This window comes from Callorhinchus milii, unplaced genomic scaffold, assembly GCF_018977255.1.
Source record: "Callorhinchus milii isolate IMCB2004 unplaced genomic scaffold, IMCB_Cmil_1.0 Scaffold17, whole genome shotgun sequence".
NCBI classification, from domain to species: Eukaryota; Metazoa; Chordata; class Chondrichthyes; order Chimaeriformes; family Callorhinchidae; genus Callorhinchus; species Callorhinchus milii.
In genome coordinates this window covers 13737311-13756128 of record NW_024704758.1, presented here as the reverse complement: position 1 = coordinate 13756128, position 18818 = coordinate 13737311, and the positions used below count along the sequence as shown (strand labels likewise).

General features: G+C 40.2%; 2 protein-coding genes across 2 annotated transcripts in view; both read left to right on the top strand.

Moving 5' to 3' along the window:
- The first annotated feature begins 642 nt into the window (after positions 1 to 642).
- Positions 643 to 3015, top strand: LOC103175026 (guanylyl cyclase-activating protein 2). Its single transcript, XM_007887754.2, has 4 exons — positions 643 to 1142; positions 1378 to 1527; positions 2283 to 2391; positions 2759 to 3015. The coding sequence occupies exons 1-4, from the start codon at positions 948 to 950 to the stop codon at positions 2884 to 2886; spliced, it is 582 nt and encodes a 193-aa protein (XP_007885945.2). The 5' UTR covers positions 643 to 947; the 3' UTR covers positions 2887 to 3015.
- Positions 3016 to 3594: 579 nt separating this feature from the next.
- Positions 3595 to 18818, top strand: part of LOC103175025 (golgin subfamily B member 1) — a 39919-nt gene continuing 24695 nt past the window's right edge. Inside the window, 14 exon segments of the mRNA XM_042341494.1 lie at positions 3595 to 3747; positions 7965 to 8024; positions 8594 to 8740; positions 9447 to 9593; positions 10061 to 10183; positions 10294 to 10461; positions 10872 to 11066; positions 11577 to 11699; positions 14043 to 14156; positions 14305 to 14629; positions 15310 to 15425; positions 15670 to 15787; positions 15873 to 15964; positions 16830 to 16981. Coding sequence (XP_042197428.1) covers positions 7977 to 8024; positions 8594 to 8740; positions 9447 to 9593; positions 10061 to 10183; positions 10294 to 10461; positions 10872 to 11066; positions 11577 to 11699; positions 14043 to 14156; positions 14305 to 14629; positions 15310 to 15425; positions 15670 to 15787; positions 15873 to 15964; positions 16830 to 16981 — 1868 coding nt within the window. The 5' untranslated portion in view covers positions 3595 to 3747; positions 7965 to 7976.

Below are 18818 nucleotides of genomic sequence, written 5' to 3'. Positions count from 1 at the left end.
CAGCCAGAAAGTCTTCTTACTTCACCCAAAACAAACCGAGTCCGGGAAATGCCACTGAGAGCGGGTTCCCAGCTCAAATCAACAGCTTAGTTCCCCGTTGTTGCAAACAAATCTTGATTTCCAAGTCAAAATAGAATGAAACGTTAAATTCTAATCACTTTTCACGAGCAGATGGGTGCTGCTTTTGGCTGAAAGCGTTCTTCGTGTGTTCATTTAATTACGGGACTCATCTGTATTTATAGTCTTCGAGGCTTTCACAAAGACATCCTCTTAACCGGGGATTTTGAGTAACTAGAGCCCAATGGCTTATAAAGTGGCGGGAGGCACAACAATAAATTAATTAAATCGTGCCTTAAATGTGGTTACCCTCGGGTTATTTTAAAATGATTAATTTCGAGAAAGACGCCGGGTGTTACTGGTTAAAGTAATCAATAATAATTCTTAATATCCTCGCATTCTGAAAAGTGCCTGCACACATAAAGTATAAGCTCTAAAAAAAAACACAAAATACTGCAGATGCTGGAAATGTGAAACAAAAACAGAAGTGGCTGGGAACACTATGCAGGTCAGGCAGCATCTAAAAGGAATTATTCTTTTAAAGGCTGCCTGACATATGTTCAATAGATGCTGCCTGACCTGCTGAGTGTTCCCAGCGACTTCTGTTTCTGTTATAAAGTACAGGTACCATTGATTATAATGACAACAACAACTTGCATTTATAGAGCGCCCTTGAGGCAGGGTCTCCCTGTGCAGTTAGTGTCATCTTAAATCAGCGGGAAAAGCAACCTGGAGCAGAGTGCGTCATAAACAGACCTGTAATCTCTGAATAAAAGTGGGAACCCCGTTGCGATGCTGATCAAAAGCACAACTAAAAAGTGGGGGGGGGGGGAAGTAAACCGGAGCCATTCAAACTCGGAACAACAAGGACACATTCAAACTCAATCGCAATGGGACAGTACCAGTGCACCCTGATGGAGGAAATCGACGTAGCAGATCTGCAGGAAATGTACAAGAAGTTTGTGATCGAGTGCCCCAGTGGCGCTCTGTTCTTACACGAGTTCAAACGGTTCTTTAACATCTCAGACAATTGTGAGGCTTCGGAGTACGTGGACAACATGTTCAGGGTCTTTGATAAAAACGGGGTAAGTGTAGAAATAAATGGTCGGCAACGTGTGCGGCATTAACTTGTGAAGCTCATGTGGATTCCGTAAAATGGGTTTGTTTCAAGGAATGACATATATTCTATACATGTATATATTCTGTGAAGCGGTTTCAGACATCTCGAAGACGTGATAAAGCGCGATATCAAATGCAAAGATTATTAATATTATTATGCGTTACAATAATGTTAACCGGGGTTCTCGTTTGTAATAACAGGATAACACCATTGATTTTTTGGAATATGTAGCGGCTTTGAATCTGGTGCTGAGAGGCAAACTTGAACATAAACTAAAGTGGTCTTTCAAAGTCTATGACCGGGACGGTAACGGAAGCGTGGATAAGAAGGAACTGAAAGAAATAATCAAGGTAGGAATAAACTGCAATATCTGTATCCTACCATTGTCTGAAGATTGTATTGAGAATTATCTCTCTTATCTCTCAGCCGAGTGTCTGACACATACACAAAACATGTAAGAATTACATACATCCCACCTACACATGGAAATCCCAGAGACAGATTGTTGGAATGGAATGCGCTCTCTCTCTCTCTCCCTGGAGGGACGCATCCTGCTTACCTAAATCCGGAAAGTATTAGGTGCAGGTTGGCAAGAGTCATGGTTTGGGGGGACCCCAGAGTGTGCGTTGGGTTAACTGCTGGAGTCTAACCAACTAAAACCGCATAGCTTGCCATTGATAGCGCTATCCGTCAAGCTTTCGTGTTGCTTGTCCAGCTAGTACCACCCCAAAGTCAGGGCTTTGGCTTACAGGAGTTAACAGGAGCTTATGGTCACCTCCACCTTCCCACTCCCGGCTCGGAGTCAGGCTCCGCCACTGTTAAGCGCTCCGAGATGCTACCCTGCGTGGAGAGCGCGGTATAAGTGCAAGTTGTTGTTGTTATTGATGAGCTACAGAGGGCTAGCTCAATTCTGACATTCTGTTCCCAAACGTGTCACCTTGGAGCCAGTTCAGCTCCAAACGAGACCCTACTTACCCACCCCCAAGGAGAAAATACACACATTTATAAAGTAATGAAAATTGACATTTGGAGTGTTTTACCAAAACGTTTATTTCCTTATTTATATATTTATTTGTTTGTTTATTATTTATTTATTTAATTTCAGTCAATTTACCGAATGAAGAAAGGCTGGAGGCGAGATAAAGAAGATGACCTCCTGACAGTGGATGAAGTCTGCGACAGAATCTTTCAGTTGGTGGATGAAAATAGAGATGGTAAATACCCTGCTTTCATATCATTGCTCCTTTAAATACTTCAATACTAAATCTATAACTCGTGCTGTTTTGGTTCCGAGCTACGTGCTCTGTCTTGGTTTTGCTTTGCCTTTCACTGGTGAAGTTGCAAGGTCACGGAAAACCATAATATCATTTGAAAGTCACGTATTATTTGAAAGTCACGCATGTGTTAAATGTAACAGGATGGGTTAAAAGTCTGCCTGTTGTTGTGATGTTAGTACTCCGTGTGAAGGGGGCTATATAAATCCTAGTTGCAGTTGATGTTCATGTAGAAAAATTCTTTCTTCAGAAATACTAGGAGTGTAAGATAATGCCTACGTTTTGTTTCCCACTTTTACTCTTGTAGGAAAACTCTCCCTCACTGAGTTTGTGGAAGGAGCTAAGAAAGACGGATGGGTGATGAAGATGCTTCAATTGGACATGGCTCCTTACTCTTATCTGCTGGAACAGAGAAGAAAGAGCGCTGTGTTTTAAAATACAGAGCGCCGTTCCCTCGCATGATTTGACAGCTGAAAACCAAAGAATAAACAACAACAACAACAACAACAAGATTCCATTTGTAGAGGATAAATGACAAGATTAAAGGCTAATTCTTTAATTCTAAAGGGAAGCAACAATGGATACCGATTTATTTCTTTTTATTTTCCCCCATGTGTTTCTTCTGCATTTGCACTTGCAATATCACAGCTGCACTACCATACCCTATGGTACATAATTCTTCAGTCCTATATTTTGACTATGAATTGCCTTCTACATTACCGCAGTATTTTTTTTGGGGGTGGGGGGGGGGGCACGACATGTCAAGCGACCGCGGAAAGCGAACTAGATGGACCTTGATCTTCTTTCCCCCACCCAACCCCCCCCCCCAGCCCCCCCCCACCCACCCCCAGCTAATGCTTACAGCGCCCACACACACCTACAAAAAAACACACAAAAACCCGCCCAATCGGGCGTGAAGTAGTCCAAACCCGCGGACAACCCGCCCGATCCGGTGACGCTTGGCCGCCAGCGAGCTCCCTTCGCGCAGGCGCAGTGAGAGCGGGCGGGCGGGGGCGGTGGTGGGGGTGGGGATGGAGAGCGGGGTGGGCGTGGCGCGGCGCGTAACGTAACGTGACGTAGTGCGTAACGAACGTAACGCGGTGCGTGGCGACGTGAGAGGTGACGGTTGGTGGTGGTGGGGGCGGGGAATCGGAGCGTCAGTCAGTCAGTGACCAGCGGCTCCTCTGCCCGAGGGGTCACCGCCAACCATCACCCCAATGGCCGTGTGATACCACCCCACCCTCTTCTTCTTCCTCCTCCTCAACCCGGAGCCGCCGCCGCCGCCGCCGCAGGCAGGTCGGTGACATGACTGACTGACTGTGGGGGCAGGAGAGAGGGAGAGAGAGAGGGCGGTGATTCTGTGTCCCGAGGCCTCAGCCGAGATCAGGCCCCACCTGACGATGTCCCATTACCTTCGGCCGAAACACGGCCCTGGGCCATGGGCGGGGGGGCAGTGGGGGGAGGCAGACTATGCGGGAGGAGGGTGGGGGGGCAGTCTGTATGCGGGGGGAGGGAGGGAGGGTGAGGGGGGGCAGTCTGTATGTGGGGGGGGTGGGGGGGCAGTCTGTATGTGGGGGGTAGTCTATGCGGGGGGAGGGAGGGAGGGTGAGGGGGGGCAGTCTGTATGTGGGGGGGGTGAGGGGGGCAGTCTGTATGTGGGGGGTAGTCTATGCGGAGGGAGGGTGAGGGGGGGCAGTCTGTATGTGGGGGGGTAGTCTATGCGGAGGGAGGGTGAGGGGGGGCAGTCTGTATGTGGGGGGGTAGTCTATGTGGGGGAGGGAGGGAGGGTGAGGGGGGGCAGTCTGTATGTGTGGGGGTAGTCTATGTGGGGGGAGGGAGGGTGAGGGGGGGCAGTCTGTATGTGTGGGGGCTGATCTGGGCTGAGCTGCCCTTTAAATATAATAACCATTATCTCTTTAGATACGACGAGGGTTTGTTGTTTTTTTAAAATTTGTATAAAGAAAGATGTTTTTTTTTTAGTCACTTACCATCAAATGCCCATGATCACTGTGATTAGATGTTCAGTCATTCCCCCCCCCCCCCCCACCCTCCCCACCCCTGAAATGCCCTTGTTTACTTGAGAGGTTTTGATCATTTACCCCCTACCCCCCCCCCCATGCCTTTATTTACCTTGGATTTTTTTTTAGTCATTTGCCCTGGAATGCGTTGCTGAATCGCCTTGAAATGCTGATGGTGGGAGGATTGGGGTGGGGGGGGGAAACCCACTGTGGAGAAGTGTGGGTGTGGGTGGAAAGCGCAGCGTTAATGTTAAAATAAGCTTGAGGAATATACTGCTGCTGCTGCGGTACTTGGCCAGGGTTGCCATTTTGCTTGTGAGCAGGGGAAAACATTTGAGCAGTTGTGCATTCCCTAAGCAGTTCACATGGCAGACAGTAAGGGGAATCAGGCTCAGCGCTGCATTTGTCACTTCAGCTGACCCAGTTACTGGACAAGAGAGAGAGTTGGGACTGATTGGATTAAAGGATCAGCGCTGTAACTTTCCAAAAACTCAGGAATTCTGCGAAAGAGATTTGCAAATGGTGCACCTAGAAAAGACTTGCCAACGACATAGCCTGGCCCCCGCATGGTCTTCTGCTGAGAAATTAAACCGGGTTTAATCCATGTTAGGTGGAATCGTTGACTTGAGCATATTTAAGTGCGCCTTGGGACGTCCTCCCGATATGAAAGGAGCTATATAAATGCAATTTGTTGTTGTTTTTGCTGCTGTTCTCATTTGTTAAGTGGAATGAATTTTCTTTTGGTGAATCACTACTGCAAAATGACTGATGGAGTTATGGAATGAGTGTGCATTGGGCTGGTCCATTTTCTGTAGCATTTAAAATCCATATGGCAGTGTAGCAAATTTATAAATAGCTGAATGTGTTATAGAATTAAAGGATAGCAGCTGTTAGTGTGTGTTCTAAAGCTATGTTTGCACTTGCTGTACATATCACAGCAATCCTAGACTGGGGCGAGTTCCAGCTCTAAGTTGGAGGTGGTTTATTTTGTTTCATAGATTCATAGATTTATAGAATGTTATGGCACAGAAGGAGGCCATTCGGCCCATCGAGTCTGTGCGGCACTTTGACAGAGCAAGTCACTTTCACTAACCCCAATCACCAGCTTTCTCCCCATAACCCTGTAAACCCGTCTTCCCCAGATACCTGTCCAGTTCTCTCTTAAAAGCTGTTATCGAATTGGACTTCACTGCCCTTTCGGGCAGATCATTCCAAATTCCAACAACTCGCTGAGTGAAAACATTTCTTCTAACCTCCCCTCTTCTTTCGGTAGATATCTTAAGACTGTGACCGCGGGTCACAGACACACCTACAACGGAAACAGCTTTTCCCTATCTCGCCTGTCGAAACCTTTCATGATCTTGAAGACCTCTATCAGATCCCTGCGTAACCTTTTCTGCTCTAATGTGAAAAGTCCTAACTTCTCCACTGTCCTTATAGCTAAGGTTCCCCATTCCTGGTATCATTCTTGTGAATCTCCTCTGCACCCTTTCCAGTGCCTTAATGTCCTTCCTGAAGTAAGGTGCCCAGAACTGGACGCAGTACTCCAGCTGAGGCCTAACCAGTGTTTTGTACAGATTAACCATAACCTCCCTACTCTTATACTCTATGCCCCTACTAATAAAGCTCAGTACACCAAATGCCTTTTTTACTGCCTTATCTATTTGCCCCGCTACCTTTAATGATTCGCTTACTTGAACACCCGGATCTCTCTGTACTTTCACTCCCCTTAAGATTGAGCTACCAAGTCTATATGGCCTTCTATCATTTTTCCTACCTAAGTGTATCACCTCACATTTATCCACATTGAAATCCATCTGCCACATATCAGCCCATTCCACCGTTCTGTGTATGTCTGCCTGCAGTTGGTTACAGTCCTCCTTACTATTTACTACCCTACCTAACTTTGTATCATCTGCAAACTTGGAAATAGTGCTCTCTATGCCCAAGTCCAGATCATTAATATATATTAGAAAGAGCAGTGGTCCCAATACCGATCCCTGGGGGACACCGCTGCACACCTCCTTCCATTTCGAGAAACACCCATTAACCACCACCCTCTGCTTTCTGATACTCAGCCAGTTCTTAATCCAAACTGCCACTGTCCCCTTAATACCGTGGGCCTCTAATTTTTTTATTAATCTCTGATGCGGTGGGAACATTAACCTCTTATGCAGTGGAACACAAACACCATTTGCGTTCCAAACAGCTAAGCAGTGGTTCTTTTTTCCAGGTTGAACTGACGCTTGCTAAGGCATTGCTCCGTAGGGACAAGCTTCCCTCCATTACCGAGGCCAAGTGGACATTCTTTGGGCACTTGGATAGAATGTAAGCTTAGATAGAGTTTTGGGCGACAGCACAATTAACTGTGTCAAGCATAATCCTATCTTCATCCCATCGGCAAATACACATATTTTTCAGCAAGATTCACTGGATCAGGTTTCAGAAAGCCTGGCAGATTTTTGTCCGTCTCCAATGTCGATATCTGGGATATCGTATTCTTCCAGCTCTGAAATACTCTTTTAAAAACATTTTTGTGATCCCTTTGTTTATGGTACAGATACGGAAAAATTCATAGAAAAGAACGACTTAAATTGGACTTTGGTTGCATGAAGTAGTGAATTTTCTTGTTGAAGTAATTGTTGTGTTGCAGTGTGCTGTTGATATTGCTGGTGCACTGAAACCCCACCTTTGGAAATATTCCAGATAGGACGTTCTTCAAGTTATAACTTGTGTGTAGTTGCAATACTGGAAATAATGTCAGATTATTGTACACATATTTTCATTGCTTTATAACATGTGACAAATGAGACGTTTTATGGAGGTCCACGTAATTGACTCAGTTTTGGGGTTATGCTTTGTGCCAATAAAACCATACACAATTTTAGGAAGCAGTCTATATTTATTCGAGCATTATCTATTCTAGTCCTGTCCATCCTGTTTTCCAAACTGGTAATTACTTTCACACTTTCGTAAGACATTGTGTGTTGCTTTTTGGCTTTGTTCAGGGCTATGTCCTATACTGGCCTTGCCCCCTCCTACCTCTCTGACCTGCTGACTCCCTACCAACCTGCCCGCTCCCTCCGTTCATCAGGCTCCGGCCTGCTCCATGTCTCCCCCCCCCCCCCCCCCCCCCCCCAACCCGTCCTACCATCGGTGGACAGGCTTTCAACCTCTCTGCCCCCACACTCTGGAACTCCATTCCACGGTCCCTTCGCCTCGCTTCCTCCCTCGCATCCTTCAAGGCCGGTCTCAAGACCCTTCTCTTCGACCGTGCTTTGGTCTCCCTCCCACCTCCCTGCCTTCCCTCACCCCTACACCACCCCTCCCCCATGCTCGGGCCCCGACATCTGACTGTTCAGCCCTTTGGGACATCCTCCCGACGTGAAAGGCGCTCTACAAATGTAATTTTGTTGTTTTGTTGTTGTTATTGCAATACATCCAAATAAGATCTGAATTAGAAGTAACCTTTAATTGCTTTTGATTGTTCTACAGCAATATACAATCATGTGGAAGTGGTACTCTGCAGATGATCCATCCCCTGCACAAGCAGGGGTAAGTATGTCTTACTAAACAAAATTATATCTGAAATGAATATCCTTTAGATTACAGTACAAGATTACATTTGTCTAGTGCCTTTCACGTCGGGAGGACATCCCAAGGTGCTGGCTTTGAGATAAAAGTAATGATTTTACTTTAATATTATTTATTAACATACATCTAAATACAATTGTTTGCCTTTTTATTATTGGAGTTTTGACAAATAAGTCTGATCATAATCTCACCTGAAGTCCACACCTATACACCTTGCAGCAGGAATCTCTGTGTAGCTGCCAGGAATGGGAGATCAGTAACTCAGCACACACAAGGCATTTAAACTTGTAACCTTCCTCTCTGTATAACTTAGTGGTGCACCTAGTCTTTGGGAAAGAGCTTGCAATTATCCTACAATAATTATTTGAAGGATTCAGAATTGATGATGACCTGTTTCTAACTAATTGGACCTCTGTTCTTTTAAAACCTGAAATTGAAAAATTATATTCTCCATTACCTATGGAGCAATGCCCTAGCAAGTGTGCTGTATAGGTTTTAACTGTGTCCCATTTATGCAAATTAATGTGCAGGCACAGGACTCCCTGCCCGATGTTGGCCATCAGTCTGTGGCTGATATAGCTGAGCAGTTGGCCCATACTCAGCAACTGGTACTACAGCTGAAAGAGCTAATTCGAGATAAAGACAACCAACTTGGCGTAAAAGATCGACAACTTAAGGTATAGTAATTCAGAAAATGCAAGTCTGCTTATTACAGTCTCATTTTAGGGGAGTGCTCAGACCCTTCTATTTTTATATTTCTGACAAATTTAATTTAAACAAATGTGTGCACTTTTAGAGACTAAAAGTAACGGAGCTTTCCCCTTTATAGTTTCTTTGAGCAGAAACAGATTTAAATTTAAAAACAAGAAAAAAAGTTTATTCACTGTTGTGCACATTGATGGGATAAGATAGGTGTATTATGGACAATTGTTAATCTGATTAATGTCCACACAGATAATTACTTTATCAGAACTAAGTATTTTGCTCCATCAATGTTCTGGTTTTTGCAGCACTGTCAGCAGATGTCTTGTGGACAAAAGTGATTATTGAAACTGAAAAATACATATATTTTTTGAACCAGATAAAATCACTGTTGCTTTAAAGCTCATCTTGATTTTTCACTTTGTTTTGAGTATTGTGAACTTGGCGATCTAGTTTCACTAGTGAAATGTTTCATGAAAACATTTTAGATCGATTATTAAAATTTGAAAAAGTACAACTACATTTCTTTCAGTTTTTAGTATGTGCTTCCACAATAGTTTTGTTTTTATTCGATTTGGATAGAAAATATTATTATGGCATATTTTCTTAAATCTTGAATCCTTGCCATATAATGTAAAGGGGCTACATGATTGGAATGTAACACTTGCTATTTCACTGTAGGAAGACAAAGAAGCGTTTGAAGCAAAGCTTTCCAAAATAAAGCTTCAGACAAAAGCAAAAGTTACTTCATTAAATGCTCAGCTGGAGGATGTAAAGAAACAACTTGGTGTATCTGGTTCTAAGGAACAGTCTTCAGGGAAACACAAGGTATTGCACATTGCTGGAAACACTATCTTCATTTGTAAGCATTGTTACTGAAGTCGAGTTTTATAGCCAGCACACAAAACTTGTTGAATGTTGGTCTCTTTAAAGCTGACAGAAAAATGTATTGTTTTGCGGACTGATTCGTTAAATTACATTCCACGCATTTGTATGAGTGGTGTGCGGGTAGATATGATTTACGCCAGAAATATTTGGCATCTATTGAATGTACACTGCAAATATTTGTAAGTTGGGATCTGGATTTGTGTGTAAATAACAAAATCACATATTTGCTTCTGGTATATTGTGTGTAAAATATCCAAAACAAATCAGAGGAGAATAGAAACATTTTTCTAACAAAAGGACAGCAAAATTCTTTCTTTGATTCAGTTAAAACACTGTTAATATGAGCAGTTATGGAGAGGACTGAACTAAATTTTACAGCTTTGCGTCTACTTGTGATTCAAATGTAGCAATCAGGTGAAGGAGATCAGGAAAATGCAGCTGCAAATCGAGGTAAAATTTTGATGTTAAGGAAAAAGGTCGAAGAGCTGGAATCGCAGGTTCTTCAAAAAGCCACAGAATTAAAGAAAAAGGCAAGTATTAGTTTTCCTGTCCCTCAATATTCTTTTTCCAAAAGTCTCTACTTCGTTAATCAGAACTGTGCAAATACAATCATTATAGTTTTTTTAAATATAATTATCAGGTGGCAGATCTCAAAGCCCAGCAGCAGCGTGGCTCAGAGATGGACTTGATGCTCGCTGAGAAGGACAAGAAACTAGCAGAAAAAGAGGCTTATATTATTGAGCTCCAGTTAGCTACTGTTTCAGACCAAGCACCTAAACAAATGATTCTGCCCAGTGAAGAGATTAAGGTAGGGAGGGCATTTCGCCCACAAAATACACAGTCAATTCACTTTACAGTATATTCTGTGAAGTGTTTTGAGACATCTTGAATACGTGATAAGTGCTATATCAAATGTAAGGATTATTATGATTTATTATGTTTGGAGACTTCCTGATTATCTTTCCTTGCAGTAAGTCCTGTTTCTCAGTTAATAACCTAATATGAATTCCAGTTGTGATGCGCAACATTTTCCAATGGTGCTTTTTTTTTCTTTTTGCATCAATTTAGTTAGTGCTTTTGACGGATCAAGATCTGTGTAAATATTGACTGTTCTGCCATTCACATTTATTCTTAAAAACTGTATATATTTTCTTGCATGGAGTTGTTGTTTAGATATTGGCAGGTAACATTTTTAGCTGCTGTTTGCTCTTATCTAAGAAATTGCAAGATCAGCTTGTAGAGAAAGATGCTTCCGTTCGAGACTTACAATCGATGGTTCACAGCCTGACCAGGAAAGTTGAGGAGAGTGAGGAAAAATTCAGCTTTCTCCAGGAGGAAACAGAAAATTTGAAGGACCAGCTTACCAAAGAGAAGAACCAGTATCAAGAGAAAGAAGCGATGTACATGAAAAATGTGAGTGTAAAAGCGCTGCAATCAGGATGTCATCAATCTATACGAAGTAACCTATACAATGACTACAGTTTTTTTGCTTTAAATGTATGAAAATAAACTTTGTATAGGTATCGTGGAATGATGTTCCAGTTTATATTCATATGTTTGAATTGTGAATATAGTATTTTTTCACACGTAAAATATACGATCAATTCATTTTACAGGATATTCTGTGAAGCACTTTGAGATGTCTCAAAGACATGATAAGGCGCTATATCAATTGCAAGGATTTTTTTTGTCTGTAAATGCGTTTACAGAATCTTTATTGTTGCAGTTATATCTACATTATAAATGTAAGTGTAGAAAACTAATTATTTTAGAATGGCCTGTAAGGTTTTGATCTGATTTATTGCTTAAAAGAAAAAGAGGAAACATGCTGCAGTCACTGAAATCTACATCTTTCTATGAATCTTTATGGTGCATTGGCTGTTGCCATATTTTAGTAGTTGAAAACTGTTGTTTTTGTTTCAGATTCAAGTGTTTCAGGAAATGATTCAGGAAAAGGAAAACAAACTTATTGAACAGGCACAGAAGCATGAGCAGGAACTGTTCATCGTGGCAGCAAAATCAGATGCCAGTGCTGATTTTGACCAGGTTAACATTTATTTGTGATTTTTATTATTATAAAATCTTACATTGAATTTGCAAATAAAGGAATCGGACGTTACAGTACAAATTATTAAAATAAATAAAGTTTGAGTGAGAAAGGGCTGATGGTGGATCTAAAATAAATTGCAATTACTTGTGGAAAATATATTACATTTATTGTAAAAGGATTTGACTCCTAGATTTGGCTGAATGCCTCCTTTATTGCTTGTAAATACATATGTAAAACATTACCTTCTAAAGTTGGCTGCTTCAATTGTCTTAAAATGATTCTTGTGGGCTTAAAGATGAACTAATGGCAAATTTGAAATGACTTAAGTAAAAACAATGTTGGAATATTGTAAGTTGCACATTAGGTGTAGTTGGTTCACATGTACATTGAGTACTGGAAATGTTAGTTTCTGCAATGTACTGGTGTGTGAAATGAACCTTTTGTTACTGCTTTGTGCATGCTTGCAGGCTGTGTTCTTTCCAAATACTGTATGTATGCCTGCTCTCGCTAGTTTCAATTTGTAAAAGGAGTACAACGGTCTGGACCTTCTCCCAACTCCAAATGCTGCTACATTCTCACAAGCATTCAAACCACAGTAGACAGTATATAGGTGTGTTCAGGAATGTGAGTGATCTGAAGGGCAGGATCCGCAACCACAAGGTGACTGGGAAAGGGGAATGCACTGCCAAATAGGTGTCACACCCAGATTCTCAGGTATATAAAAAAAATTGTAACAAGGCAAAAAAAAAAAAAAATCCACTCGCTCCCAATGAAGAGCATATCTGTTTATTCCTTCTTTTCAATTCTTCGTGATTTATTTTTCTGTTTCCTCCAATGTATGATCTCTCGTGGTTTGTTGTGCCTTTTGCCTACCCTGCTGACTGGCTTCTCACCTGTACTGAAGGGGTGTGTGTGTGTGTGTTTTTAGGCTTCAGTTCCTACGGTTCCAGTTCAAAGGCTAATTTTTGAAGAGTGAAAAATTATTTTAGGCAAGTCTTGTAAACGTATACCTTTTCTCATGGAAAAAAACTTGCGCTAGTACTCTCTTACGTGTTGTACCGCTTAATAATCTTGTCTTTCCTGAATTTATTAAGTGGACTGATATAATAAAGATGTTTTGATATGTATTATCTGTTGCATCTTCTTTTCTTTCCTTAACACTAGCTATGCAATTTCCATTGACTTGCGGCTTAATTAACTTACGAGTTAACCCTGCTTAAATATCAAGTATACCCATAGTTTTAGTTACTGGTGTAAAACTAGTTCAAACCAACATACTCTAATTTTTATAAACAAGCAGGGCTTCTGTCTTTGAATAGTTGAATCACAATATTGGACTAATTTTTGGGCTGTCTTAATTGAAGCATATTGCCCCTTTTACGCTTCTGCCTATTGGGACTCTCCTGGATCATATCCCTGCTTACTACTTTTTCTTTTTATATGTAAAAAGTTTAATTTTGTGTGAAAAGGTTGCTCCAGAATTCTAGATTAGTGTATAAGGTCATTGTTACCAGGTCCACCTCCTTTCTTCATTTTTATAAGATCCATATCAGGACCCTACCGTATGCTGCTGATAGCTGAAATGTGCTCAGTCCAGATAAAATGTTTTTGCTTGGCTCGCTCCTTTTTTTAAAAATAAACAAAAAAAAACCCTTGGAAATTCTCCTCGCTCCAAAACCTCCTGTATGCTTTGGTATAATCAAGTCTTCAACACCTGTCTCTCCTTGCTCAAATACCTTATTTGTGTGTGTGTGTGTGTGTGTGTGTTAAATCTCTTCACTACATTGCAGTACTCTGAAAATGAATGGTTAATATTCCTCTGCTTAGCAAACTCTGCCAGATATGCCAGAAATTACTAGGAACAGCGATTTACTTAATGGATAAATGGATACTTCAACAAAAGCTTGCATTTATATATTGGCCTTAACATAGAATAACAAGGGAATAAGTTCCTTTAGCTCAAACATGTACATGTGGGAGAAAAACTACATTTTGTCTGAGCAGTGTAATGGGCTTTACAGTAGTAATAGTTGGGAGAGCAGTGTTTCTGTTTCTATCGTTTCCATTGTTATTCTTCCTTGTGGTTTTAAACTTAAGGCTTCTAAGATAAAGATCCTTTTTGAGCAGTAGTTAGATGACACTCTTCACCACATGTTAAAGTGGAAATCTCATCCGTTCCTATGGTCATTACCTGGTAGAAATATAAAGCACATATCAAAAGAAGAACATGGTGATGTTTGGAGATTATCATTAGGTTCTATGCTTTAGTATAATTTCAGGATTGTTAGATGCATTGCTGTTGAATATTCCTCTTAAATGTAATATTTTTAATTCTTTAGCTGATGAAGGCCCTCAAACAAAAACTGCATGAAAAGGAGGAGGTACTATTAGGAAGGACCCAGGTTGTAGATGTGCTGCAGAAAGAACTTGATGGGAGAGACCAGCACATAAAGGTGAGTAGCTTATTTGTGCCTATTGTTTCAGTACAGGGGCAGTAATTCTTGGTGAATATTTAGCAACTTATTAGGGAATTGATTAATAGGAAACTGGCTTGTTCAGAACTTTCATTTAAGTGGTTGTAATGCTGCTCTGGATTTCTAGGAGATAACTGAAAGGTTAAAGCTGCTTCAGTTAGAAAAAGACAACATTGAAGCGAAACTCGATGCTGAAAAGCATATAATGAGAGCGCAGATCAGAGATCTGATGGAGAAACACGAGACAAATCTGAAGAGCGTCAAAGAAAAGCACAGCATTGAGCTGAGTAACATCAGAGAGAAACATGAAACAGAACTATCTGAGAAGGAGCAACAACTGGTGCAACTTCAGAATCAATTAGGCTTTCGTCTCCACGGACACGACTCTGCAGAGCTGGTGTCAAGTACTTCTGTGGGTGCGGCTAGCAGAGAGCAAATTGAAAAATTGCAAGGTAACTACTATTTGAATTCAAATAATGATGCTTGGCATATCACCAGCTTACCACCAAAACCCTGTTCTGCTGGTAAAGTACGGTTGTGATTACAAGATTACATGTCAGGCAATGTGATCCACATTTCAAAATGTTTGCATTTGCACAAAATAACCAACCATGTTGAGAACATAACCAGATCCAAGTAAGAACACACAGTAACTGGCACAGCTGAAGTACTCCTTTATTGAGTGTTTGAGTGCTGTGTTTATTGTGGATATATTTTCAATTAAATGTTTGTGTCAAAACCCCTTTTGGAGAAAAACATTGATACTGCATTTCAAAACAAAATCTGTGTGTATATCCCAGCAATTTTGTATTGTTTATATGATACTCAGATTAATTCATCATAAATAGCTAGTCTGAGAAACCCACCTTTAGACAACTCTTAATGCAATGTACTTTCTGAATGAAGTTCAAATTACATACAGTAATTTATTATTGCAGCAAATGTAGACATTTTAAATTAAATAACTGAGATATGAAAAACTGGATGATGCAAGATACACGTCAATAATTGCTCCTACAATTTGGAGTGAGTGATTGATATTTGGTGCATAATATTGGGTGTTTTAAGGTGTGGTTCCATACACTGATTAAAATGGAATGTATTAAAATTCCCTCCTGATCTGTTTTAAAAGAACAAGTGATACTTAAAACCGAAGAAGCTGCCAAATCGGAGGCCAAATTCCTGAAAATGAAAGCCTGGTCCAAATCAAAAATCAGGCAGGTTGAAGAAGAGCTGAAACACGCACAGGTATGTGTGTGTGGGTGTGTGTGTGTGTGTTACGTCTGGCCTCTACTGATGGTAGTGGTAAGGAATGGAAATGTTTTGCATGCAGTTTGAAACTTAAATAATTCATAAAACTACGAAAGAAAAATATGAAAACTTAAATGATCTGCAAAATAACTTCGAACTTTTTTTAATGTAATTTGTAGCAATCAGCAGCAGTTTGGCAGTTCATTTGCTCTTAAGTTAAACCTGTTTTTTTTCCCATTAGTCCGCACCTCTATACGATGAGCAATTGGCCTTCAAGCAAAGAATCGACGAATTAGAGAATGAGAAGGAAGAGCTACAGCACAAATGTACTGCCTTTGAAGAACTACGATCGCAGAATTGTATGTATTCATCAGATTACTTCAGTTGCACTGTGTATTTTGTTATGATACAGGGTGCTGAAATAACAATGCATTTTCTTTGCAGATGAACTACTGGCAAAGTTAGAGCAGTACGAGGAACAACAACAGAACATGCAGGCAGATCTAGAACAGGTTACGAAGAGAGCTGCTTCCCAGGTTGGCAAACATAATCTCTTCTGTGCTTCATTTGCAGTTCTTTGCAGATTTTTTTTTTTTTACGAAAGTGTTTTTCACTATAAAGTCAATTTTGTTCAGGTTAATCACTGTTGTCCTTTGATTTCAAACTTCTAAATCTTTATAAGTCAATGTGTTAACGTAAGACCTATATATTTTTTTGCCATATAAACCAAAATAAAATTGGAAGAGTATACCACTTGGGAATTTAAATCCATACAATTGCAGGAACACTGTTGCACCAAGTGGTTCTCATTCTGTCACCCTTTCATGTGTAGCTTCCAAATACACTGAAAGAAATCGTGAAACAGTGTGAACTGTAAATCTGTTTTTGCATAGTTGCACAATACTGCACCTTACTTCAGTGTTTTTTGTATTACTTCTTCAGGTTAGAGAGATACCTACGTCACAAAGGTTTAACCTTTGATTTAGATCGCTTAGAAAATGAATGATTAACCTTCATCCAGGTTGTGATGAAGTTGACTAGTATAATCAGCCCTTTCTATTTTGATCTGTTCTTGTTTATTTGAGATTGTTGACCTAACTACATTTATCACTTTTTTTTAAAAAGGAAGAAAGGTTAAATAGATGAAAAACTAAAAACAAATTGAAAAGCAAGAGAATAACGGTGAAACGGGATACAAACTGAACTTTTCATTTCAAATTATGTTTTAAATTGTTTGATAGGATTTGTCAGATTTTTTTTGTTTGAGTAGCTTTATTATCATGATAACTATGAGCTCAAATCCAAATGTAAGGCACCCACATCCTTCTGAATGGCACCCACATCCTTCTGCGCTAGAACTTAGCCAAACCGACACTGAAATAGTTTTGTGACTTTCTGCAGGCAAGTGAATCTGGCAGTGCAGATGAACTGCAGAGTAGGCTGCTGGAGTGGCAAGAGATGGTTTCTGAAGCTACGTTAACTCGGGGTCAGGCCAAGGAAGAGAAGGCTGTTATGGAACTACGCATGGCACAGATTGAGGAGGAAAGAGAAGGTAATTTATGGGAATCCAGCCTAATAAAACATGGTTTTATACAGAGATATGTTGGGATTCTCTTTGTAATTGTCATGTGGAATGATAAGAATTGCTTGATAGCAATTTGTTTCCTACGGTTTCTTTTTTTGCCAATTCTGATTGAAACCGAAGTATTCGTACATATTTGACAAACAATTCATTGTTTTACTGAGAAATTACCATGTAGGTTTAGTTATGGTTCTTGTATATGTGGTACAATAAATAGCTTTACATAATTTTACTGAAAATGGAAGGATTATTTAGCCTTCAAGGAGCAATGGGTGCTTCCAACACTTCAATGGGTGCTGCTGCCTCCAGTTATAAATTGTTTGAACCTTCTGTACGACGATGATTTTAAAACTCATCATTAAAGTTCAGCAGCCTGTCAAGTTTCTTTTAGGGACTATAGGGTTTTTAGAAAGTTATGCAGTTGTCTCGAGTCAGGTTGACAACTTAATGAGATAGAGATAATGCATTATTTGGATTGGAGAGTCTTTGATTTGTCCTGTCTGACTCGCATTTGAAAAGGTTTTCTCATTGACATCGGTGCCTATTCAACTTGCTGCCTTCATTCTTTCATCAAAATGTCATGTATGCCCAACCAGCCATTTCATAATTTAATGACATTTTATTGTACTTAACAAGATTCCACTCTAATAGGATTTCACTACGCTGAATTTAAGAAGGAAATTGCAATAAATAAGAACAAACAAAACTATATTTACAATGGCATTTATATGCATTCTGTCTTTCACACCAACTACATGCCTTTATGTCTCAATATTAATTTTGACATGGTGAGTTTCTTGAATTTGTTCCAATATCATTGTCGAGGCTTGACCTTGTTAATCATTTTGCTAATGTTTTGAATTATTCATGCAGTGGGATAATGGTCTGATAATTAATTGATTTTTCTTAAACACTAATTAACTATATAAGGTTTGTACAGTCATGCAAAGCCTGGACACCATTTTCACTACAAGTTACATGTGAAGAATCTTCCATGAAACTAATGTTCTGTATGAATTATAATTTCAAAATGCAAGGAATATATTGATGCACACGTTGAAAAGATTCCAACATCTGAAAACGATTGCATGTGCAATCCTCATAGTTAATTTGCTACTTTTCTACAACTGTAAAAGTAATAATTGTTCTACACTGAAAAAAATATTGTCAGGAATTTAATTTAGTTTCCCTTATGTTCTTTTACTTGCTTTTGTTTCATTATTTTCACTTATTACAAGTGTATAATCATATTCATTGGGGGATAATTAAAAGCTGTACATTTTCAGATTTGATGTGCATCTGGAAACATCTGTGTTTTAAATAGTAGAAAACTGATTACTCATTCCCTTTTGGTTGAGCATGACTGTTGATATTTCTTTTTCTCTACAATGTCCCCACGAGCATTCAGCGATTGCTTCCCCTTCCCCCTCCACTCCTATTACAACTGCGATTTGGCCAGCCACAAAGAGCTTAGTTTCCCATCAGTTTTGTGCATGCAGGTTTCTGCCACCATGATAGTGAGCAGTGTACTGCTGGTTATTTTTGGGTTTCAGTTTAATACTTAGAAGTCATCAGCAGTGCACTCCAGAAGCTATCATGGTGGGACATCTTGTCGTCAGTTGTGCATGTAATGCTCAAAAACACTACTAATGAACATTTTCTGTGGCTGGTGATATGCAACGATTCATTTGTTAGCCCTTTCTTTACCTTCGCACAATAAATGAATGCTTGCTGTAGTTTGCATGAAGTCGTCTTAAGTTCTGATAATATCATCTCTCGCTTGTTGCTTTGCAAGATATGTTTGTTTT